The sequence below is a fragment of the Plecotus auritus genome, assembly GCF_963455305.1.
Source record: "Plecotus auritus genome assembly, chromosome: 6".
NCBI lineage: Eukaryota > Metazoa > Chordata > Mammalia > Chiroptera > Vespertilionidae > Plecotus > Plecotus auritus.
This window is the reverse complement of record NC_137773.1, coordinates 152,600,402-152,619,494: the sequence shown is the minus strand read 5'-3', so window position 1 is coordinate 152,619,494 and position 19,093 is coordinate 152,600,402. Positions and strand designations below refer to the sequence as shown.

Below are 19,093 nucleotides of genomic sequence, written 5' to 3'. Positions count from 1 at the left end.
GTTTTCCTGGGCTATGAGCTGGCAGGGAGTCCATAACACTGTGCCCTTAGCAGTCCAGTGACTCACAAGCCAGTGTTTCTCTCTGGTCCTCCTTAGAGTCTGCTGTCTCTGGCATACAGAGGGCTGCAAGAGCTTCCGTAAACAAGTAGTGGTGGACAGCAAGAGAGGGGACAAGAGGGCAGGGCCTCCTCCTCCAAGGAGCCCTCCCAGCAGCAGTATGTAAATGACTTCTTGGAATTGCCAGCCTGGTCCTGGAAGATCACCTTGCAAGTGGGCCCAATGCCAGCCTGACAGATGGCCTGGGCTGCAGGCTGCACAGCCCACATTAGGCCCATCAAGTGTGTGTTCCCTGAAGGCAGTGGGCCCAGCCAGGAGTGTCAGGGAGGTCATCCAGGGGCATGGCACGGGCTGCAACATGGGTTCCCAGCTCTACCTACCTACTTGGCTCCTGCCTGCAGTGCTCTCTCTGAAGGGGAAAGACCAGCTCTCTCTGTCCACTTAAAAGCAAATCTGGGCGTCTCATGATTTTCAGTTGATGCCCGGCCTCGATTCTACACGATAGCCTTTCACAGAAGTGGCCAAGTGTTCCCATCAAATGCACCAGCCACTGCAAAGTTAAAAAGGATAATGAAACAGCAAAGCCTGCGTGGAAACTGTTCAGAAACCCTATGACATCTACAGAGTATTAAAAACAAAATTGAACTTTCAAATTTTATGATTTCATGTCCTCTAAGGCCACAGACCTCTTATCATGTTCTCTTTTTAAAGCATGAATACTTTTGGAAACAGAAAATAAATGTATCACTTTTTTTTTCTTCTCCCTACACTCAGAATAAAGCCTGGGGAAATTTAATGTTCCTGGAATCAGCCTGTGGATTTGAGATAAGGATTCAAGGCAAGAAGCCTTTTAACTCAGAGCAGAATCTGTTTGCAGCTCTTGTCCAATTAACATAAAGTATCTGGTTACTATGTATGTTGCATAATGCATGACAGTGTAAACCAAACGTTTTAAGTGCTGACATTGAACTCCTTGATAACAATGAAGGGTGAGGTAACTTGTTAATTTTTTGAAGAAATCTCCTGAAAAAATGCTTCTCAAAACTGAATGAATCAACACTTTAGAGCTGAGATGCAGCTGAGGGTTGTCTGTGTGTTCTCACGATGATATGAAATCTAGAAGGAAACAGGAGCAACCACATGTCACGTTCTCTTTAAGAGCTGGAAAAGCTGTCAGAAGAATTAAGATTAAACCTCCTGTGAGTCCGTGGGTGTGGAAAGTCACCAGCTAGCTAATATTAACATAGCTTGCAACAGAACGCTGGTGCTAGAAATAGGACAGTTGCATCACTACCACTAAGCAATTTGCATTCGGTGGACCAGCCCCTAGATTCCTCCTGGCTCCTACAGCCCTCTGGGCATTGCATTTCTGGACGCTTTTAGACGGAGCTCAGACTTGGCTGTCTTGGTTTCCCTGGGAACTCTACCCAAAAGAAGAAGCGGCAAGAAGAACATCTGCTTTGTGTGCAGGAAAGTGGTTGAGCTACCAGCAAATCTTTAGGCATCTGTGGAATTGTGAAGCTAGATTTCATATGGTTGTCGACAGGGAGGGGCAGACAAGGACCTTCTTGTTTTCCTCGTCATGGATAATCTGTTGCCTCAATCTAAATTCTCTTACTTCAAAAAACATCCTCTCCATGCAATTAGAAAATATGTCTCGGTGCTGAGAAAAAATCAAAGAGCGGAAGAACAGGTATCCTTTTCTTTATATTATCTTTAAAGTGAACGGGATGTTTGCTCTTGGGTGTTGCTTTTACGTCACTTGGGGATTTAGTCTCTGCTAGTTTCCCTGGGTATAGGCACAGGTCAGCTTCCGCTTGGGGCTGTTCAGACTTGCCCATCAGAGGAGCAAGCAGGCTCCTGAGGATTTATTTGAACTCGGAACATTTGGATCCTTAGATTAGGTTCCAGTAGTGTAATAAAACCACACGTTTTTCTTTCTTCTGAATAGCTAGACTAAACTACTCTATCAGACTTAAATTGTGGCTTTTTTGATAATTTTCTAGGTCTTCAAATACAAAATGTAAAACAATTCTTATCTCCACAAAGAAAAGTTATCAGACCCTAGATATATATTGTCTTCTTGTAAGTATTTATGGTTATGTTAATATCACCAGGTCTTGCAAAACAGAAAACATTGTGTAGACTGTAAGTATGATGGCTTTAAGCAGATCCCTAATGAGCTGAGAAGGTCATTCAGAAGTAATTAGTCATTTTTTGGGGTGGAGGGTAGGGGATAGAGGACTGCAGGTTTCAGTCTTTTCAACCAATCGAAAGTTAGGATTTCCAGTAGTAGACTCTAGCATGTGGGAGTATACATGTTGTTTAATAACTGTTAGAATGTCTGGTCACTTCTTCTTTAAAATCATGGATTAAAAAAAAATCATGCATTCGTTCCATTGCTGCGAGACGTATATCGTTCTATCACTTATGAAAGAGGCATTTCTAAAAACTGCTCTCCTGAATTATACCACATTGTTAGAAGAAACCACTGTCTCTGATCCATTAAATCTGGTGGTTCCTTTAGAAAGAAGCATAGCAGTGGTGAAGGACAAATGTATAGCCACATTGAAGACCAGAGTCATAAATTGCTTGGGCATCATACTTGTCATTAGAACTGCAAACTGCACAGGATATATTAGTAGTGTCCTGTATTTGAATGAGGTGACCTACTTATCAAAACAATTCCAGGAAGTGAAAGCAAAAGTCAGCAGACAGAAAACCCTCTAATGACAGGTTTTTCCAAAGCGTAGAAGCATAATTTGGAAAATGAAAATCATTACTACTGTTTGAGAGGAAACTGCTTTTATGCTGTGCTTTTTTTTTTCGTGTTTTATTTTTTTTATTTTTTATGCTGTGCTTTAATAATTTTACATGAGCTGGAAACTCAGACTGTGCTCACTAAGGGGGCTACCCTTAGTAGCCAATTTATCTCTTATTAAGGCAAGGCGTCATGATTACAAGGACATCTCTTGGTTTCCAAGTCTCAGCAGGTGCTTGCTTTTGAAGTGGAAAACCAGGGACCTGGTGGTGGTGCTGTGAGTTGTCTGCCACACTCAATAAGTGCATGTCCACAGGCTTCTTCAGGACTCATTATGAGAGGAGGAGCGATGGGTAATGGGGAGGTTAAGGGGACTGAAAGGATGGGGCGTCAACTGTGGACTGTGCATTAAGTGATTCTCCCTCCCTTTTCTCAGTATTATAAGTTTTTGGAGATGTGGCTATATTGCTCACACCATTTATTTTTTAAAGATTATTTTTAAAATGTTGCAACATGCATTCAGAACATTAGAATTTAATGTGGGTCCTCTGACTTGGACTGGGTGGGTTCACAACCATTGGAGGTGACCTAAAACAGCTATGAGCATTGTACTGATTTCCTAACTTCCTGCATCAGTTAATGGAGAGATAAAGAAAAATGACATAGTCGATTCTTTTCTGAAACCAATTACAGCTCTGCAGACATGTCTCACAAAATTAGAGAAATTAGGTCAGGGTCAATCATGGTTAACCTTGGAAAGCTTGTTGCAAAGTTATAAAGGAGGTTAAATATGTCTATAATTTTAGGACCTGGATATTGGTTGTCTCTAGTCCTTACATTCCTGTAAGATGGATCCTCTTTATAAAAATGAGGGATGTGAGACTTCGAGACCGTAAGAGGTCTTGCCCAAGGCCACTCAGCTAGAAAGCGCTGAAGGAAGATTTGAACTTGGTCCATTTTACCATGCTTTATCTCTGAATAATCCAGTGACAGCATCACAACAAACTGCTAACATTTTTTTGTAGAGAGTATTTCCACATACCACTGTCATAATTCTTCCCATAAGGGTTTACCACCTGTACACATTTACATATTCCTTAATATTTTTTCTGTATTTGCATTTAAAATCACTCACTCTTAAAATTTAAATTTGTTTAGAAAGAAATTTTCATATCACTACTATTAGTGGGAAACCTCTTTCATTGCCTTAAATAGAAGAGAAGCATAATTATAATAAAAGCAACCTAATGTTAAATTATGACTAGATACTGTTAGCTGTGAAACCTCTAAGCCTGAAACCTGCTCCATTTTGTTAAGTAGGAAGATTAGCTTTTAAGAGATTAGCATCCTTCTAACCAACTGAGAGATTCTCCTGGGCAAGGATAGAAGGGAATTACAAGATAGATATCTTTCTCAGTTCCAAGTACTCCATTGTTATTTAGTGTAGTGTCTGCATGCCACGTAAAATCTTCGCCCAATTCATCATTGGCTCCCACCAGTGTTATGTTCCACACACTTTAGAGAAAATGATCCCAGACACACCATCTGCTGCTCCACTTCTGTGCTTCTGTGCATTCAGATATATTCTTCCCTCTAGTCTAGAATTCCTTCCTTTACTTACACCTTGCCCACATCCTTCAAGACTCAGCTTCAATGGGCTCATGAAAAAGCTTTCTCCAATTCTGTTGGGAAGACTGAAGCGTAAGATGTTCTGTCTGCTTCTAATAAGGCCCTTTACCATATGGTATGCAGTAAGCCATTTGGTTACATGTTCACAAACATACAGCCCATACACACATGATGCTGGGTGGTATCTTATTCTTTGTCCCCTCAGGCCCACTTGGACACCTGGCATAGGATGATACAGGAGAGACCACAGGCCGATTGCCTATGGAAAGCCTCCTTTCTTGCCTCTACCCATTTCTTTTTCTAAAAAATATTTTTATTGATTTTAGAGAGGAATGGGGAGGGAGAGAGAGAAATATCAATGATGAGAGTCATTGATCAGCTGCCTCCTGCATGCCCCATACTGGGGATTGAACCCACAACCTGGCCATGTGCCCTAACTGGGAATCAAACTGTGACCTCATAGGTCAACGCTCAACCACTGAGCCACGCCGGCCAGGCTCTACCCACTTCTTGACTAGACCTGTAGAGTTCCCACACATCCCAGTCATGGTCATTGTTACACTCACCTTGTCCACATTATACTTGTTTGTTTAAAGTTTTTCTTTAATGTTCTTAAACACCCCTTGCACTTGGTGTCTTACAGACATGAAGGTTTGACCTCAGAGCTGGTTGGTTTGGTAGTTTTTGTTGTCATTCCTATTGTAATGTGCCAACAGGCTATTTACCAAACTGAGAACAAATATCTCATACTTTGCATCCCTAAACTCTGTTATAGCAGGCCTTTTACAAAGCCAAGTTCCAAACCAGGTAGAAGATTAAGGTCATTACTGTAACTAGATGGAGGTACTGAAGTTTGGGAAAATTTGATGATGAACATGTTTGAACAGTATTATTCAAATGTTGTTTTAGTGGTAGTGGTGATGGTTGGGGGCACCAAGCCTAAATGAGTTCTCAGGTGATTTTGGGTAAGTATACTGAACACATTCAAAGAGTATATGATTGCAGCTACTTTCTCTTGGTTGAGAAACCAAGCAGAGTCTGGCTCAGATGTTGATGTCTGAGCTTGTGGGGAATAAGCAGGACTTGCAGGCAATATTCTCTTGGGTACTGGCATCCCAATAGCATTCTCTGTGGCTCGGGTTACCAAGTAGGACACTGAATAAGGAAGGCAGATTTTTTTCTACTTCTGGGTAGACTGTAGCCTGACTTCAGCCCATGTTAGCTTTGTATATCAAATTGCCTATTTGACATCTCCATCTGAATGTCTTGTTGATGTTAGAGACTTGAATGTGTCCAAAGAGAACTCACAAGCTCTATTCTCCAAACCTGCTCCTCAGGTCCATCGATTGACACAAAAGCTCAAAAGGAAAAACTTGGGAGTTTTATTTATTATTGACAAGTTGATCTTCAGGCAACCCTCCTTGGGGAACATCTGCAATAGTGTCAAAAATAAAAATTTAAATAAATAAAGATAAATTTTAAAAAATAAAATTAAAAAAACTTGGGGAAAGACTGAGACAGAGAAGAGCCTTCTATTTGGAGCTCTTGTCCCTCAACTTATATTGCCCTGCAGTAGCCTCATCAACTTGAATCTCTTCTTCCTGTGTCCCACAGATGAGGGATCCGGTGAGGGTGCCTTACTCTCTTGAATAGAAAGACTTCTTTCTGAACAAGAAATACCATCTAAGAGCTGACCTATCATGTCTTGACAGTTTAACAGTGAATCTGCTTAAAATGAGGAGAGTGGTCTTTGGTGCCAAGGTGCATGTGAAAGATCTCTCTATATGACTACGCAATCATGTTACCATTGATGTCCTTATATAAATATGGACACAAATGTTGACCTGGACAGAGAAAAGAATCTGTCGCCTATCATCTTGTTTTGTGGAATTCCTTAATTTCTTCAATTATTAAGCAAGTTTTTTTCCTATATATTGTGTGAGGAACATTTTTATAGGTAATGAGGATGTAACAATGAATTAGGTATAGTGTAGCCGCTCTGTGATGCTTATAGTGTTAATGAGCAGAAAGAGCTGTACTCAAGTGTTTATAATAGGGGGTGAAAACTACAGTCATTAGGAATAGCTGGCTCAAGAGCTGCTCTGATTAATCTGCTTAAAATGAGGAGAGTGGTTTTGGGGGGCTAGGGAGCATGTGCAGTAGCTATAATTTAATTAAGGATTAGAGCTAAATTTTGTTTTGAGGCGGTTCTAAAGTTTCTCTTCAGTGGCTTAAGAAAAGCTTTCTGGTTCAAACAGGATCCCTGGATTTTTATTTCTTGCTTTGTTTCTTAATGGAATGCTAATCTCAAAGTTGGGTTGTTAAATAAACCTTTGACTTTAATTTGAACCTTAGAGACTTAGTTCTTCATTTTGGCTCTTACACCTTCTCTGAATAACAATATAAAAATCAAGGACTCCATCTACCCCTCGCCCCCCCCCCCAAAAAAAAAGCTATGTTGAGATTTATAACATTACATAGAATTTTGGGTTGTTAATGCAGGCTTTAGTCTTTAGATAACATGATAAAAATTTCACTCCAGCTTGGTTTAAGAAATGTTAAGAGTTTTTAGCTCCTTAAAATGAATTGGTTATATCTTGAGAGTATACCAAAGTTATCCATTTTATAAAGTCATGTGGAATTGGTTCTTTGGGGAGCTACTCTTCCCCCCACCTAACCCCCCAAGAATCAATTACACAAATTTGTATGTATTCAGTGCTTTCCATTCAATGCATACTTTGCTAGTCATATAGGACATACTGGCCTCACCCCCACAAATAAATGCAAAATTGCTAGAGGGATAGGTACAGCAAAAGAGAGTTATGAGATGCCTTCCAAGTATATAATGGAAGACAGGACCAAGGTGGGAAAGTCAGAAAAGGCTGCCCTAAGGGACTTAATATTGAGTTAAGATTGAAGGAAGAGTAAGATATTAACTAAAGGAGGATATTGAGGGGACAGCTGTAACAAAGGTGTTGGCCAGAAATGAGCAGGGAAACAGTGAGAAGTGGAAGAAGGGTGTGTGAGTGTATGTGGTGGTGGTGGGGTGTTGGGGGACTAACAAATGCTACCCCAAGACAGCAGTGCTTAAAAGAATCCTGAATGTTAGGCTCAGTGAGGAAGAGACTTAAGACATGATGGTTTCTGTGGATGTGTTTGTTTGTGTGTTTCACAAGACCCATAGGGCTAATCTGTAGAAGAAACATGGAAGTCCATTTGGGATGTTCCAGAGGAAATAACTACAACTAATAGGCAGAATGCAAGGAGAGGCTGTGACATAACAATAAGGATGGGTGTTCTAAAAAACGAGAGGTAAAGGAATGAGCCACCTTTTGTAGAGGGCAGGGTATGTGACCCCTTCTCAGGGGATAGAGAAGATTAAATGAAATATCAGGCTCCTTCCAACCCCAAGATTCTAGTGCAGTGGGCAATACAAAAGATGAGTAATTGAGACACCTTGGGAACAGAGGGTCCAGATGCATCAGTTAGAATTCATTTGTTTTATTTGGTTTGTGGTAACTACTCCACAATCTGAGCATGTTGCTCTGGAATCTAAGGTCAAAGAAGACAGATTCAAATGTCTTTATTGATTTGGTTAGCATTTCCGTCAAGGAAGGGAAATAAAGCTACATGCAGAGAACACCTCAGGTGAAAGCTTTATGCACCAGTAACTAGCTTTTCTGAGCCTGATTGGCCATTGAACTAGAATGGCCTGTACGCATAAGGATAGACAACTATGTATACTTATGTGGTCATTGATGAACAGGGACACTGAGACATTTCAGGTTATTTTGTGGCATTTTTAACTACTGGGTGTGTGTGTGTGTGTGTGTGTGTGTGTGTGTGTGTGTGTGTTTAATGTCAGCTCTTTTTTCCTGCATTTAATGCTGACAGTTTGTTGCTTATCATGGTCCCTTCTGAAGGTGTTCCAGCCTTCTTGCCCATATTATCACAGCTGTGAAGTGTTAGACATGCCTGGGAGACACCTGAACCCTGAGTTGACTTCTGAGCTATTTCTAATCCTGTTATCTGCTTCTAAACTTTCCTAATCTACTGTACTCAGATGCCTTGGAAACATGAGAGTCAGTAAATGCATGAATACCTAAACCTTTGTCTTTGAAATGAGTCTATTAACTCAAATGTAACACCTCCCCTTTTTGTGTGTGTGAGAATTTCAGTATATCTTGTTATGTAGATTCTCAAATTTGCTATCCTATTCCACTTCTTAGACAGTCTGTCAGCAACATTTTATTTGCTAACTTTTGTTCAGAATGGAAGATGACATATTTTCTCACCTGGTACAGACAGTTCCATGCCTTCACAGAAAAAGAAATGAACTTTCCACATATGTTGCACTGCTCATAATTTACTGTGAAGAGAGCAGGGAGGATGCTGGAATTATTTCTTTCCTGTTCATCCTTTAGGCAGCATATTAGTAAGCTATTTTAAGAAATACAATTTGGATTATACATTCAAGAATAAGGCATTTAAAATTTTTCTTTAATGCCTTATCTGTGCAAGGCACTTGGCAAGGTTCTTTTCATACACTGTCATTTAATCTTCATTGGTGGTATTATCCTCACTTTGTGGATGAAAGAACTGAGGTTTAAAGAGGTGAGGGAACTTGGTAGACAGCTCATAAATGATGGCACTAGAGTTTAACTCCAGGTTTGCCTGTGTCTGACTCAAGATCTGATTCACTGCTTCATATTGAGACACCTCCCATAAACAGGGTCATTTTCTTCCCTTCTTTCTCTCACTTCTTTTCTTCTTTCTTTCCTTGATATTAGATTTTTCTTGCATTTATTGAGAAAAAAGGGGTTAAAAATAAAACTCCCATAACTACTGTGCAGGAAAGACATCAAATCCTTTTAGATGAAGATCCACATTTTTAAGAGGTTTTAAAGTTATTCAGTTTGGGGGAACTTCTTTTAAGAAAAAGAATATAAAATTGTAAATGTTAAACTAGATATACAAGGAATATTTATTTAGAATGGAATAACAAATCACAACAAATTACAAATTGGCGTGACAAATACAACAAAAATCACAAAGTCTAAGAAAAGTGTTTTTACTAATTAACTGATGTACCCTAAGATGTTTTGTTCCTACATTTTTGCATTAGTCTTTAATCATTATTTCACATGACAATGATTTTCTAATATCCTCTAAAGAGGTAATCAAAAGATGATTCACATACTCCTCTAGAATAGTTAATATATACATTTATATGTCTTTTTTAGAGCCAACAACAGTTTCATAGACCAGCTTCTGGCTCTGTTTCTCCTTTACCACCCACGTACTTCAGCTGCGAGGCACCCCTGGACACATTTATATGAAGATTTCAGGCCCTGTGATTTAGTACAGCAGATAGAAAGAGTATTCCTCTACTAGGACAGCTAGCAGTAACTTAACCATACACACGAGACTACAAGCCACATTGACACATCCCACTAAATCAAAACAAAACCTAAACGTATCCTCATCCCACCTTCTTTAGGCCAGATCTGCAATTTACCCGCTGCTGCTCCAATGCTAACTGATAGGAGAGATGTCAAAGGAAGGGAAGTCAACAAAATGACTCCTCTACAATCAATTGTAGTTCAAATATCTTTTGCAAATTTTACCAAAACATAAGACTGTGAGAACATTGCTAGAGTCTCTTTCAGAACCTTAAAAGGGGGCCTCTGCAAATGAGGGGCCCTGAAACTTAAACTTCATTGCTTTCCAAGAAAATCCAGCTCTGGAGGAAAGGTATAACAACATGACAAAACACCGGTGTTACACTGTAATATGCAAGAGTCTATGCCATAGGGTGGCTTGGGAAGTAATGGTGTATGGGGTCCTATTCTGAGCAGCTGGAGTTCCCAACCTCAGTGAAGGAAGTAGAAGAGGTTCTTTCTGTGTATTTCAGTCTGTAGGAAATAGCACATGGAGATGGGGATGTTCTGGTACTGCTAAAACTGAAAGGTGCTCAACCCTCATTCTTATTTGCTAAAGACTTATTTGCAATGGGATTATTTGCTAATACAGCTGATCTGAAAACTCCTGCATGGGTCTAATTAATATTAAATACTTCATTTACTGTCCTTCCAAGCAAGCCACTTAGCACACATAGAAAAAAAGCATGTTATTCCTGTTAGAGGCTGCACAGTAGAAAAATTCTAGCAGCACTCAAGGAAGTCTTTAAGAATTCATTAAGATGTAATCAAGCTTTCGAAAACTCATCTGTTATTTGCAATCATATTATAGTTACTGTAAGTTGTCTCTGGATAAAATCACCTTTGTGTTGGATTTCTTTACTGAATTTTGCTCATTGGTAATGTACTCAAATACCCAGCTTTCTCATGCATGTCCTCTTCTTAGAAACTCTTGACTTCTCTTCCTTTGTTCTATGAATAACTGTCCTAAAATATAAGGAGTCCTTATAATTGTATCCTGTACCATTGACCCTATTATAATATTTACCACTAAACTTGACTATGGCCTGTAAGTACATCTCAAAACAAATAAAGCATATTATAGTATTTTGGTCTTATATGAGTACAGTTTATAGTTTATAATCAAATTGTTTAAAGTGATTGAATATTGTAAAACCCTATTTCAATAGCATTGACAAACTACCCTTTTTTTCTGTCCCCAACACATAATTTCTGCATAATGAACTTAAAAAGTTTTTTGTTGCTTCTGAAATGTTACACAGCTTTTTTTTTCTTCTTTCATTTTTAAGGGATGAAACCATTTCTATTAGGAATACACTGTTTCAAGAGTGGCATTTTCTACTTATGAAGCTTTATCGGCCCCCCACCCCCCTTACATCTGACTGGTGCTGTGAAAGCCTAATACACCTGCTCAAAGAAGCATTGTTCCAAAGGTCCTGACCTGGAATAAGAAAACAAAGACTGACTTCATAGCTGGGAGCACAACTGTAACTCCACTGCCACTGCATTGCCCTCTAACTTTTGTTCTCTCTACCAGGGCTATGCTAATGTGATGCACAGTTACTTAAGAGGGGAGAAATATGATCTCTTTATGCTTTTAATGTTCTTTCCCCTGTCTTTTAAAATACTGGTTTTAGGCCAACAGGTAATCACTCAAAGAAGTTCAAAGCCCTATATGATTTAAGAGTGCTGGAGACTTAAAATGCCAATACAGGGTGAGGCAAAAGTGGGTTTAGAGTTTTGAATATGTGAAACAGAGTTTATTCTTGTGTTATTATTTATTAATTATTGTATTATTTTCCATATGAACAACTGCAAGCCTAATTTTGTCCCATCCTGTGTACACTCTCATTCTGTTCTTAAGAATTGAGGTCTATTAGAAATATTTTTACATCAAAATATGTTTGGATCAAAGTTTTATGTTTCTTGTAAATCAGTGCTCAAACTTTAGCATGCATTGGGATCACCCGAAGGCTAAACTTCCAGTATACCTTGGAGATAATTGCAGGTTTGTTTCCAGAACACTGCAGTAAAGCAAGTCATAATCCTCTTTTGTTGAGGGAGGGTTTTGCCTTCAATTATTAAAAAAACGCAACATCTAGAAAGCACACTGAAGTGAAGTGCAGTAAATCGAGAAATGCCTGTACAGAATACAGGCCCAACTCCCAGAGTCGCTCATTTTGTAGATCTGAGGTGGGGCCCTACAATTTGCATTTCTAAAAAGTTCTCTGGTGGTAAGGACCCCAGTTTGAGAATCACTGATGTAGATCATTTAAAGAAGCATATTTTCAAATTCAAAGCTGACAAATTCAAGCTGACAGGGGTTGCCATTCCTTCTCAAGAACTGCACATATACCACTTACAAGATGGAGAGTGGTTGCTTAGCCAGGGGGATAGATAGTGATGATAATTTGCAGCTTCATAAGCTCTTCTTAAATTTTTTTATTTTTTAGTGAACACATTTCATTTTATTTTTATTGAATTTATTGGGGTAACATTGGTTAACAAAATTACTAATATATAGGATTCAAGTGTACAATTCTATAATACATCATCTGTATACTGTATTGTGCTTTCACCACCCAGTCAAGTCTCCACAGGCTCTTTTAAAATTTTTTATTAAGTTTATTGGTGTGACATTGGTTAATAAAATTATATGTTTCAAGTGTATAGTTCTATAATACATCATCTGTATAGTGCACTGTATTTTCACCACAGTCAAGTCTCCATCTGTCTCTATATATTTGACTACTTCTACATCCTCCTTACCCCCCTTTCCTTCTGATAACCTCCATACTGTTGTGTCTATGAGTATTTGTTTATTTGTAGCTTTCAGCTTTATATTCCACATGAGTAAAATAATTGACCATTTTAAACCACAGCTGCCCATGCCTAGTAGCACTACATAATGCTAAGTAAGTAATGCAAGAAATTGTTAAACAGTGTCTTTGCTATCTATACTAATAATACCATCTAAGAGCTGACCTATCATGCATCACACCCTAACGTCGTCACAAGATGGCCGTCACAAGATGGCCACATGCACAGCGGAGGAGACGGGTCGCAGCAGGGGAGGGCAGTTGTGGGCAATCAGGCTGGCAGGGGAGGGCAGTTGGGGGCGATCAGGCTGGCAGGGGGGCAGTTAGGCATCAATCAGGCCAGCAGGGGAGTGATTAGGGGGCAATCAGGCTGGCAGGCAGATGAGTGGTTAGGAGCCAGCGGTCCCAGATTGTGAGAGGGATGTCTGACTGGAAGTCGGGCATCTCCTGAGGGGTCCCAGATTGGAGAGGGTGCAGGCTGGGCTGAGGGACACCCCCCCCCCCCGCCCCATGCACGAATTTCGTGCACTGGGCCTCTAGTAAGAATATAATCTAAAATGTTATCTTTTTAATGTCTTCTTTTAAAAAAATCTGTTGAAAGTATTACATACGTCCCCCCTTTCCCCCCATAGACCCCTTTTAGCCTGCCACTACCCCCCACCCCAGGCCTTCACTATACTATTGTCTGTGTCCATGGGTTATGCATATATGCTTACAAGTTCTTTGGTTGGTCTCTTCCTACCACCCACCCACCCCTGCCTTCCCTTCGGGATTCATCAGTCTATTCTATGTTTCTGTCTCTATTTCTTTTTATCAGTTTGTTAATTAGATTCCACATATGAGTGAGATCATGTGATACTTGTTTTTCTCTGACTGGCTTATTTCGCTTAGCATAGTACTTTCCTGGTCCTTCCATGCTGTTACAAAGGGTAAGAGCAGGGGTCCTCAAACTACGGCCCGCAGGCCACATGTGGCCCGCCGAGGACATTTATCCGGCCCGCCAGGTGCCGCTGCCTGTCCTACTTAGCAGCCGACTCATCCCGGGCCCGCAGTGCGCATAGGAATTTGTTCACAGTTGTTTTTTTTAAACTATAGTCCGGCCCTCCAACCGTCTGAGGGACAGTGAACTGGCCCCCTGTTTAAAAAGTTTGAGGACCCCTGGTTAAGAGATTCTTCTTTTTTACTGCTGCATAGTATTCTGTGGCGTAAATGTACCAAAGCTTTTTTATCCATTTATTTACTGATGGACACTTGGGATGTTTACAGATCTTAGCTATTGTAAATTGCACTGCTATGAACATAGGGGTGATATTCTTTCTGATTGGTGTCTCAGGTTTCTTAGGATATATTCCCAGAAGTGTGATCACTGGATCTAATGGGAGTTCCATATTTAATTTTTTTTAGGAAACTTCATACTGTTTTCCATAATGTCTACACCAGTCTGCATTCCCACTAGCAGTATACTAGTAGTAAGGTTCTCTTTTCTCCACATCCTTGCCAGCACTGGTCATTTGTTGATTTGTTGATGGTAGCCATTCTGACAGGTGGGAGGTGATACCTCATTGTTGTTTTGATTTGCATCTCTCTGATAATTAGTGACTTTGAGCATTTTTTCATGTCTCTTGGCCATCTGTATGTCCTTTTTTGAGAAGTGTCTATTTAGGTTCTTTGCCCATTTTTTAAATAGGATTGTCTTCCCTATGTTAAGTTGTATGAGTTCCTTATATATTTTGGATATTAACCCTTTATCAGATGTATCATTGCCAAATATGTGCTCCTATACAGTGGGCTCCCTTTTCATTTTGCTGATGGTTTTTTTATGCTGTGCAGAAGGTTTTTATTTTGATGTAGTCCCATTTGTAGTCCTTAATTTCCTTTGCCCTAGGACAGTGGTCGGCAAACTCATTAGTCAACAGAGCGGCTTGCGAGCTGCAGTTTGCCAACCACTGCTAGGAGATGTGTCTATAAACATATTTCTATGAGAGATGTCTGAGATTTTGCTATGGTTTCTTCTAGGATTTTCATGGTTTCATGACTTACATTTAAATCTTTTATCCATTTTGAGTTGATTGTTGTGTATGGTGTTATGTTGGTGGTCTATTTTCATTTTTTTTTTTTTGCAAGTATCCGTCCAATTTTCCCAACACCATTTATTGAGACTATCTTGACTCCATTGTATGCTCTTGCTTCCTTTGTCAAATATTGAGCGTAATAGCTTGGGTCAATTTCTGGGGTCTCTGTTCTGTTCCATTGGTTTATATGCCTCTTCTTGTGTCAGTACCAGGCTGTTTTGAGTACAGTGGTTTTGTTGTATAACTTGATATTTGCTATTATGATCCCTCCAACTTTGTTATTCTTTCTCCAGATTGCTGCAGGTGTTTGGGGTCTTTTTTGGCTCCATATAAATTTTTGGAGGATTTGTTCTAGATCTGTGAAATATGCCATTGGTATTTTAATAGGGATTACACTGAACCTATAGATTGCTTTGGGCAGTATAGACATTTTAATGAACCAATCCATAAACACAGTATATTCTTCCAATTGTTTATATCTCCCTCTCTCTCTTTTTTCAACGTCCTGTAGTTTTCCCAGCATAAGTCTTTTACCTCCTTAGTTAAGTTTATTCCTAAGTATCTTAATTTGTTGTTGTCATTGCACTGGTAAATTGGATTTTTTTTTTTTAGTTTCTGTTTCTGAAAATTTATTATTGGTGTATAAAAATGCCATCAATTTCTGGCTGTTAGTTTTGTATCCTGCTACACTGTCGAATTTGTTTATTAATCTAGGTTTTTTTGGTCGAGTCTTTAGGGTTTTCTATGTACAATATCATGTCATTTGTGAATAAAGTTTTACTTCCTCCTTTCCAATTTGGATGCCTTTTATGTTTTCTTTTTGTCTGGTCACTGTGGTAGGACTTCCAGTACTACATTGAATAAGAGTGATAAAAACAGGCATCCCTGTCTTGTTCCTGTTCTCAGGGGAAATTGTTTTAGTTTTTGCCCATTGAGTATGATGTTGGCTATAGGTTTGCATATATGGCCTTTCTTATGAGGTATGATCCCTTTATTCCCACTTTGCTGAGCGTTTTTATAAAAAAATGGTGTTGAATTTTGTCAAATGCTTTTTCTGCAGCTATTGAAATGATCATGTGATATTTGTCTTTCAGTTTGTGATGTGTCATGTTTACTGATTTGGAAATATTCTACTAACCTTATATACCTAGAATAAATCCCACTGGGTCATAGTATACGATATTTTTAATATATTGTTGGATCTGATTTGCTAGTTTTTGTTGAGTATTTTAGCATCTATGTTCATCAGGGATATTGGCCTGTAATTCTGTTGGTAGTGTTTGTAGTGTCTTTATCTGGTTTTGGAATTAGGATAATGCTGGCCTCCTAAAAAGAGTTTGGAAGTGTTCCTTCCTCTTGGACTTTTTGGAATAGTTTGAAGATGAGATGTATTAGGTCTTCTTTCAATGTTTGGTAAAACTCCCCTGTGAAGCTCTCTGGACCAGGGCTTTTGTTTGCTGGAATTTTTTCACTTACTGCTTCAATTTCATCAGTTGTTATTGGGCTGTTTAGATTTTTTGCTTCTTCCTGATACAGTTTTGGAAGATTGTATTTTTAATGTCTTCTTTTGTAGCTGTTTACTTATTAAACTGATATGGCAACTGAGAATTTTAATTGTTGATTCAAATTATGGAATATAGAAAAGGTATAAAGGTTGTTATGTCCTCCATATTATCTAAAGCCATTTTAACTTCTTAGCTTTAAAAATAAAAATCTCAATTTCTTTCCTTGTCCATACTCTAGTTAATATGTAAATGTAATTATAAAGACTCACAACAAAATTTACCACAAATATTGTTTTAGTGGCTTCTAGACCCTTAGAACATGTGTTTAATGCATATTCTGTTTATTTCTCAATAACATGTTAATGAATGCCTCAGTTACCTAATGAATAATCTCTTTAAAATGCCCATCTGTGGTTATTTACTCATAAGATTACATTCCCTTTTTAGAAATAATTTTCAATTCTCAGAAGATAAACCCACGGGATTCTAGAACAGCTTTTGCTTGGAATGTGATTTCCCCAGTGATGGTGTCCAAAGGTTAAATAAGAACAAGTAAATAGATGTAGACAATGACCAAGGATGTTTTAAAATCAAGTCCTTATTAATACATTCTTGAATGCCATTAAATGAGCAATGAGGCAGATATCCCAGGCTCAGGAATTAATGGCTACCGAGGTTACAGGGTGCTCCATTGAGTTGAAAGATGCTAGAATTTAATAAAACAAAATGATAAACTATAAAGGTAATTTATGTTTTTTAATGGGTCACTTTTACATATTTTTAATGGGTCATTATGGAAGCATTGAAGAAATTAGAGCCAGTATGGATATTTGAATGCAGTATTTGACACTGAATAGTGAGAAATCCTTGTGCAGGAGCTTCACCTGTGTGAGTCTCAGCTTGGTCAGCTATAAAATGCAATTAAGATCTAGTCTGTTTATCTCACATTATGATGATTAAATTTAATTATGTACATGGAAGTGTTATGTCAACTAAAAAGCACTAAACAAATGTGTAGTTTTGGTGGCTGTTCAGTGAAAATTGATTCTCATTTCCCTAAAAGCAATTTAAATTCTTAAATCAAATGTGCAATGTTGGCATCTTTACTTTTCCAAGGTTAAACTGAGCAATTTAATCATTTAAATCATGTTAGAATGCATGTAGACTTTTTTTTTAATGTCATAGATTTTTAACTGCTCTAACTCAGAAAATAGAAATAAGTTGATGTGCAAACATTAAAACTATATTTTTATTATGCTTGTTGAAAAATGACTATGTCATACTTTAGGAAGGTGTAAACTTAATTTTATTTCAGTAATTTCATAGTAGAATCTCCCACCAAGTAATCATTAGTTGAAGAATTAAACAAGAAAAAGCCTAGCACCAGATCATACTACTTCATCAGAAAGTAAAAATTCTAAAATCTCACTCATTGGTTTTCAAGAATTGCAGTTACATAATTTAAAAATACTACTAATTGGTAATAAGAAAAACTTGTTAAAGGGGCTATGAAATCAGCCATTTTTAAAAACTTTATAAGCTAACTAGAGACCCAGTGCATGAAATTGGTGCACTCGAGGGGGTCCCTCAGCTCTGCCAGCGCCCTTAGAGGAGTGGGCCTAAGCCGGCAGTTGAACATCCTTAGTGCTTCTAAGGAGGTGGGAGAGGCTCTTGCCACCACCGCTGCACTTGCCAGTCATGAGTCTGGCTTCTGGCTGAGTGGCGCACACCCTTTGGGAGCACACTGACCATCAGGGGACAGCTCCTGTGTTGAGCGTCTACCCCCTGGTGTTCAGTGCACGTCAGAGCAACTGGTTGTTCTGCCGCTTGGTCAATTTGCATATTAGCCTTTTATTATACAGTTTAAGGAAATCACTGAAAAAAGGTTCCCTTGTGTTCAGTCTTTTTAACTTACATCTTATTCTGTAACTTCCCATTGATTAACATAGCCTTTAGCATTTTAAGTATTTTATTTAACATTTTATCAGTTGAATGTCATATTATATTGGATTTTAAAAATTTTTATAGAAGCCAAAGTATCAACCAACATTTTAATCTAATTATCTAAATTATTATTTTTCTCACTTAAGACTATCAATTAGATGCTTTTAGATGCAAATAACAGAAAATATAATTCATTTATTATCTCACATTAATGTGCTAGGACAGGCTCCAGGGTTGATTTGTTAGCTTAATTATGTGTCAAAGGGCTTGGTTTCCTCTCATCACTAGTATGTCATCCTTGGCTATTCTCTGAGGAAGGGAAGAGAGGGTAATAAGTGGCTGCAGCACTTCCAAACATTCAGAATTATTGGGAAGTCTTATGAAATCATGGCTTGCTGAACACAACCCTCAGAATTTGATTCAGTAGGCCTAGCTGGTTTGGCTCAGTGGATAGAGCGTCGGCCTGCGGACTGAAGGGTCCCGGGTTCGATTCCGGTCAAGGGCATGTACCTTGGTTGTGGGCACATCCCCACCAGGGGGTTTGCAGGAGGCAGCTGATCCATGTTTCTAACTCTCTATCCCTCTCCCTTCCTCTCTGTAAAAAATCAATAAAATATATATTAAAAAAAAAAAGAATTTGATTCAGTAGGTCTGGTGGAACCTACAAATTTGCATTTCTAGTAAATTCCCAAGTGATACTGATGATGCTGGTAGTGGGGCCACACTTTGAGAAAGACTCACTTGAATGACCCTGGAGGGGAATGGATATTTGAGGAATCATTGGTAACGTTCACTACCTGATGTACTTTATCATTTGGAATATAACAGAGTTCCTTTTATTTTCCTTATAGGACCTAATGACCGT

The 19,093-nt window shown here is 38.7% G+C and overlaps 1 protein-coding gene across 2 annotated transcripts in view; it reads left to right on the top strand.

Moving 5' to 3' along the window:
* Positions 1–1,207: 1,207 nt before the first annotated feature.
* ATP2C1 (ATPase secretory pathway Ca2+ transporting 1) overlaps positions 1,208–19,093 on the top strand; it is a 136,406-nt gene continuing 118,520 nt past the window's right edge. The window contains exon 1 of one of the 2 annotated variants that reach the window (XM_080674601.1): positions 1,208–1,750. In XM_080674601.1, coding sequence (XP_080530727.1) covers positions 1,640–1,750 — 111 coding nt within the window. In that variant the 5' untranslated portion in view covers positions 1,208–1,639. The remainder of the gene's footprint in view (positions 1,751–19,093) is intronic. The other variant, XM_080674602.1, reaches the window with a different exon arrangement.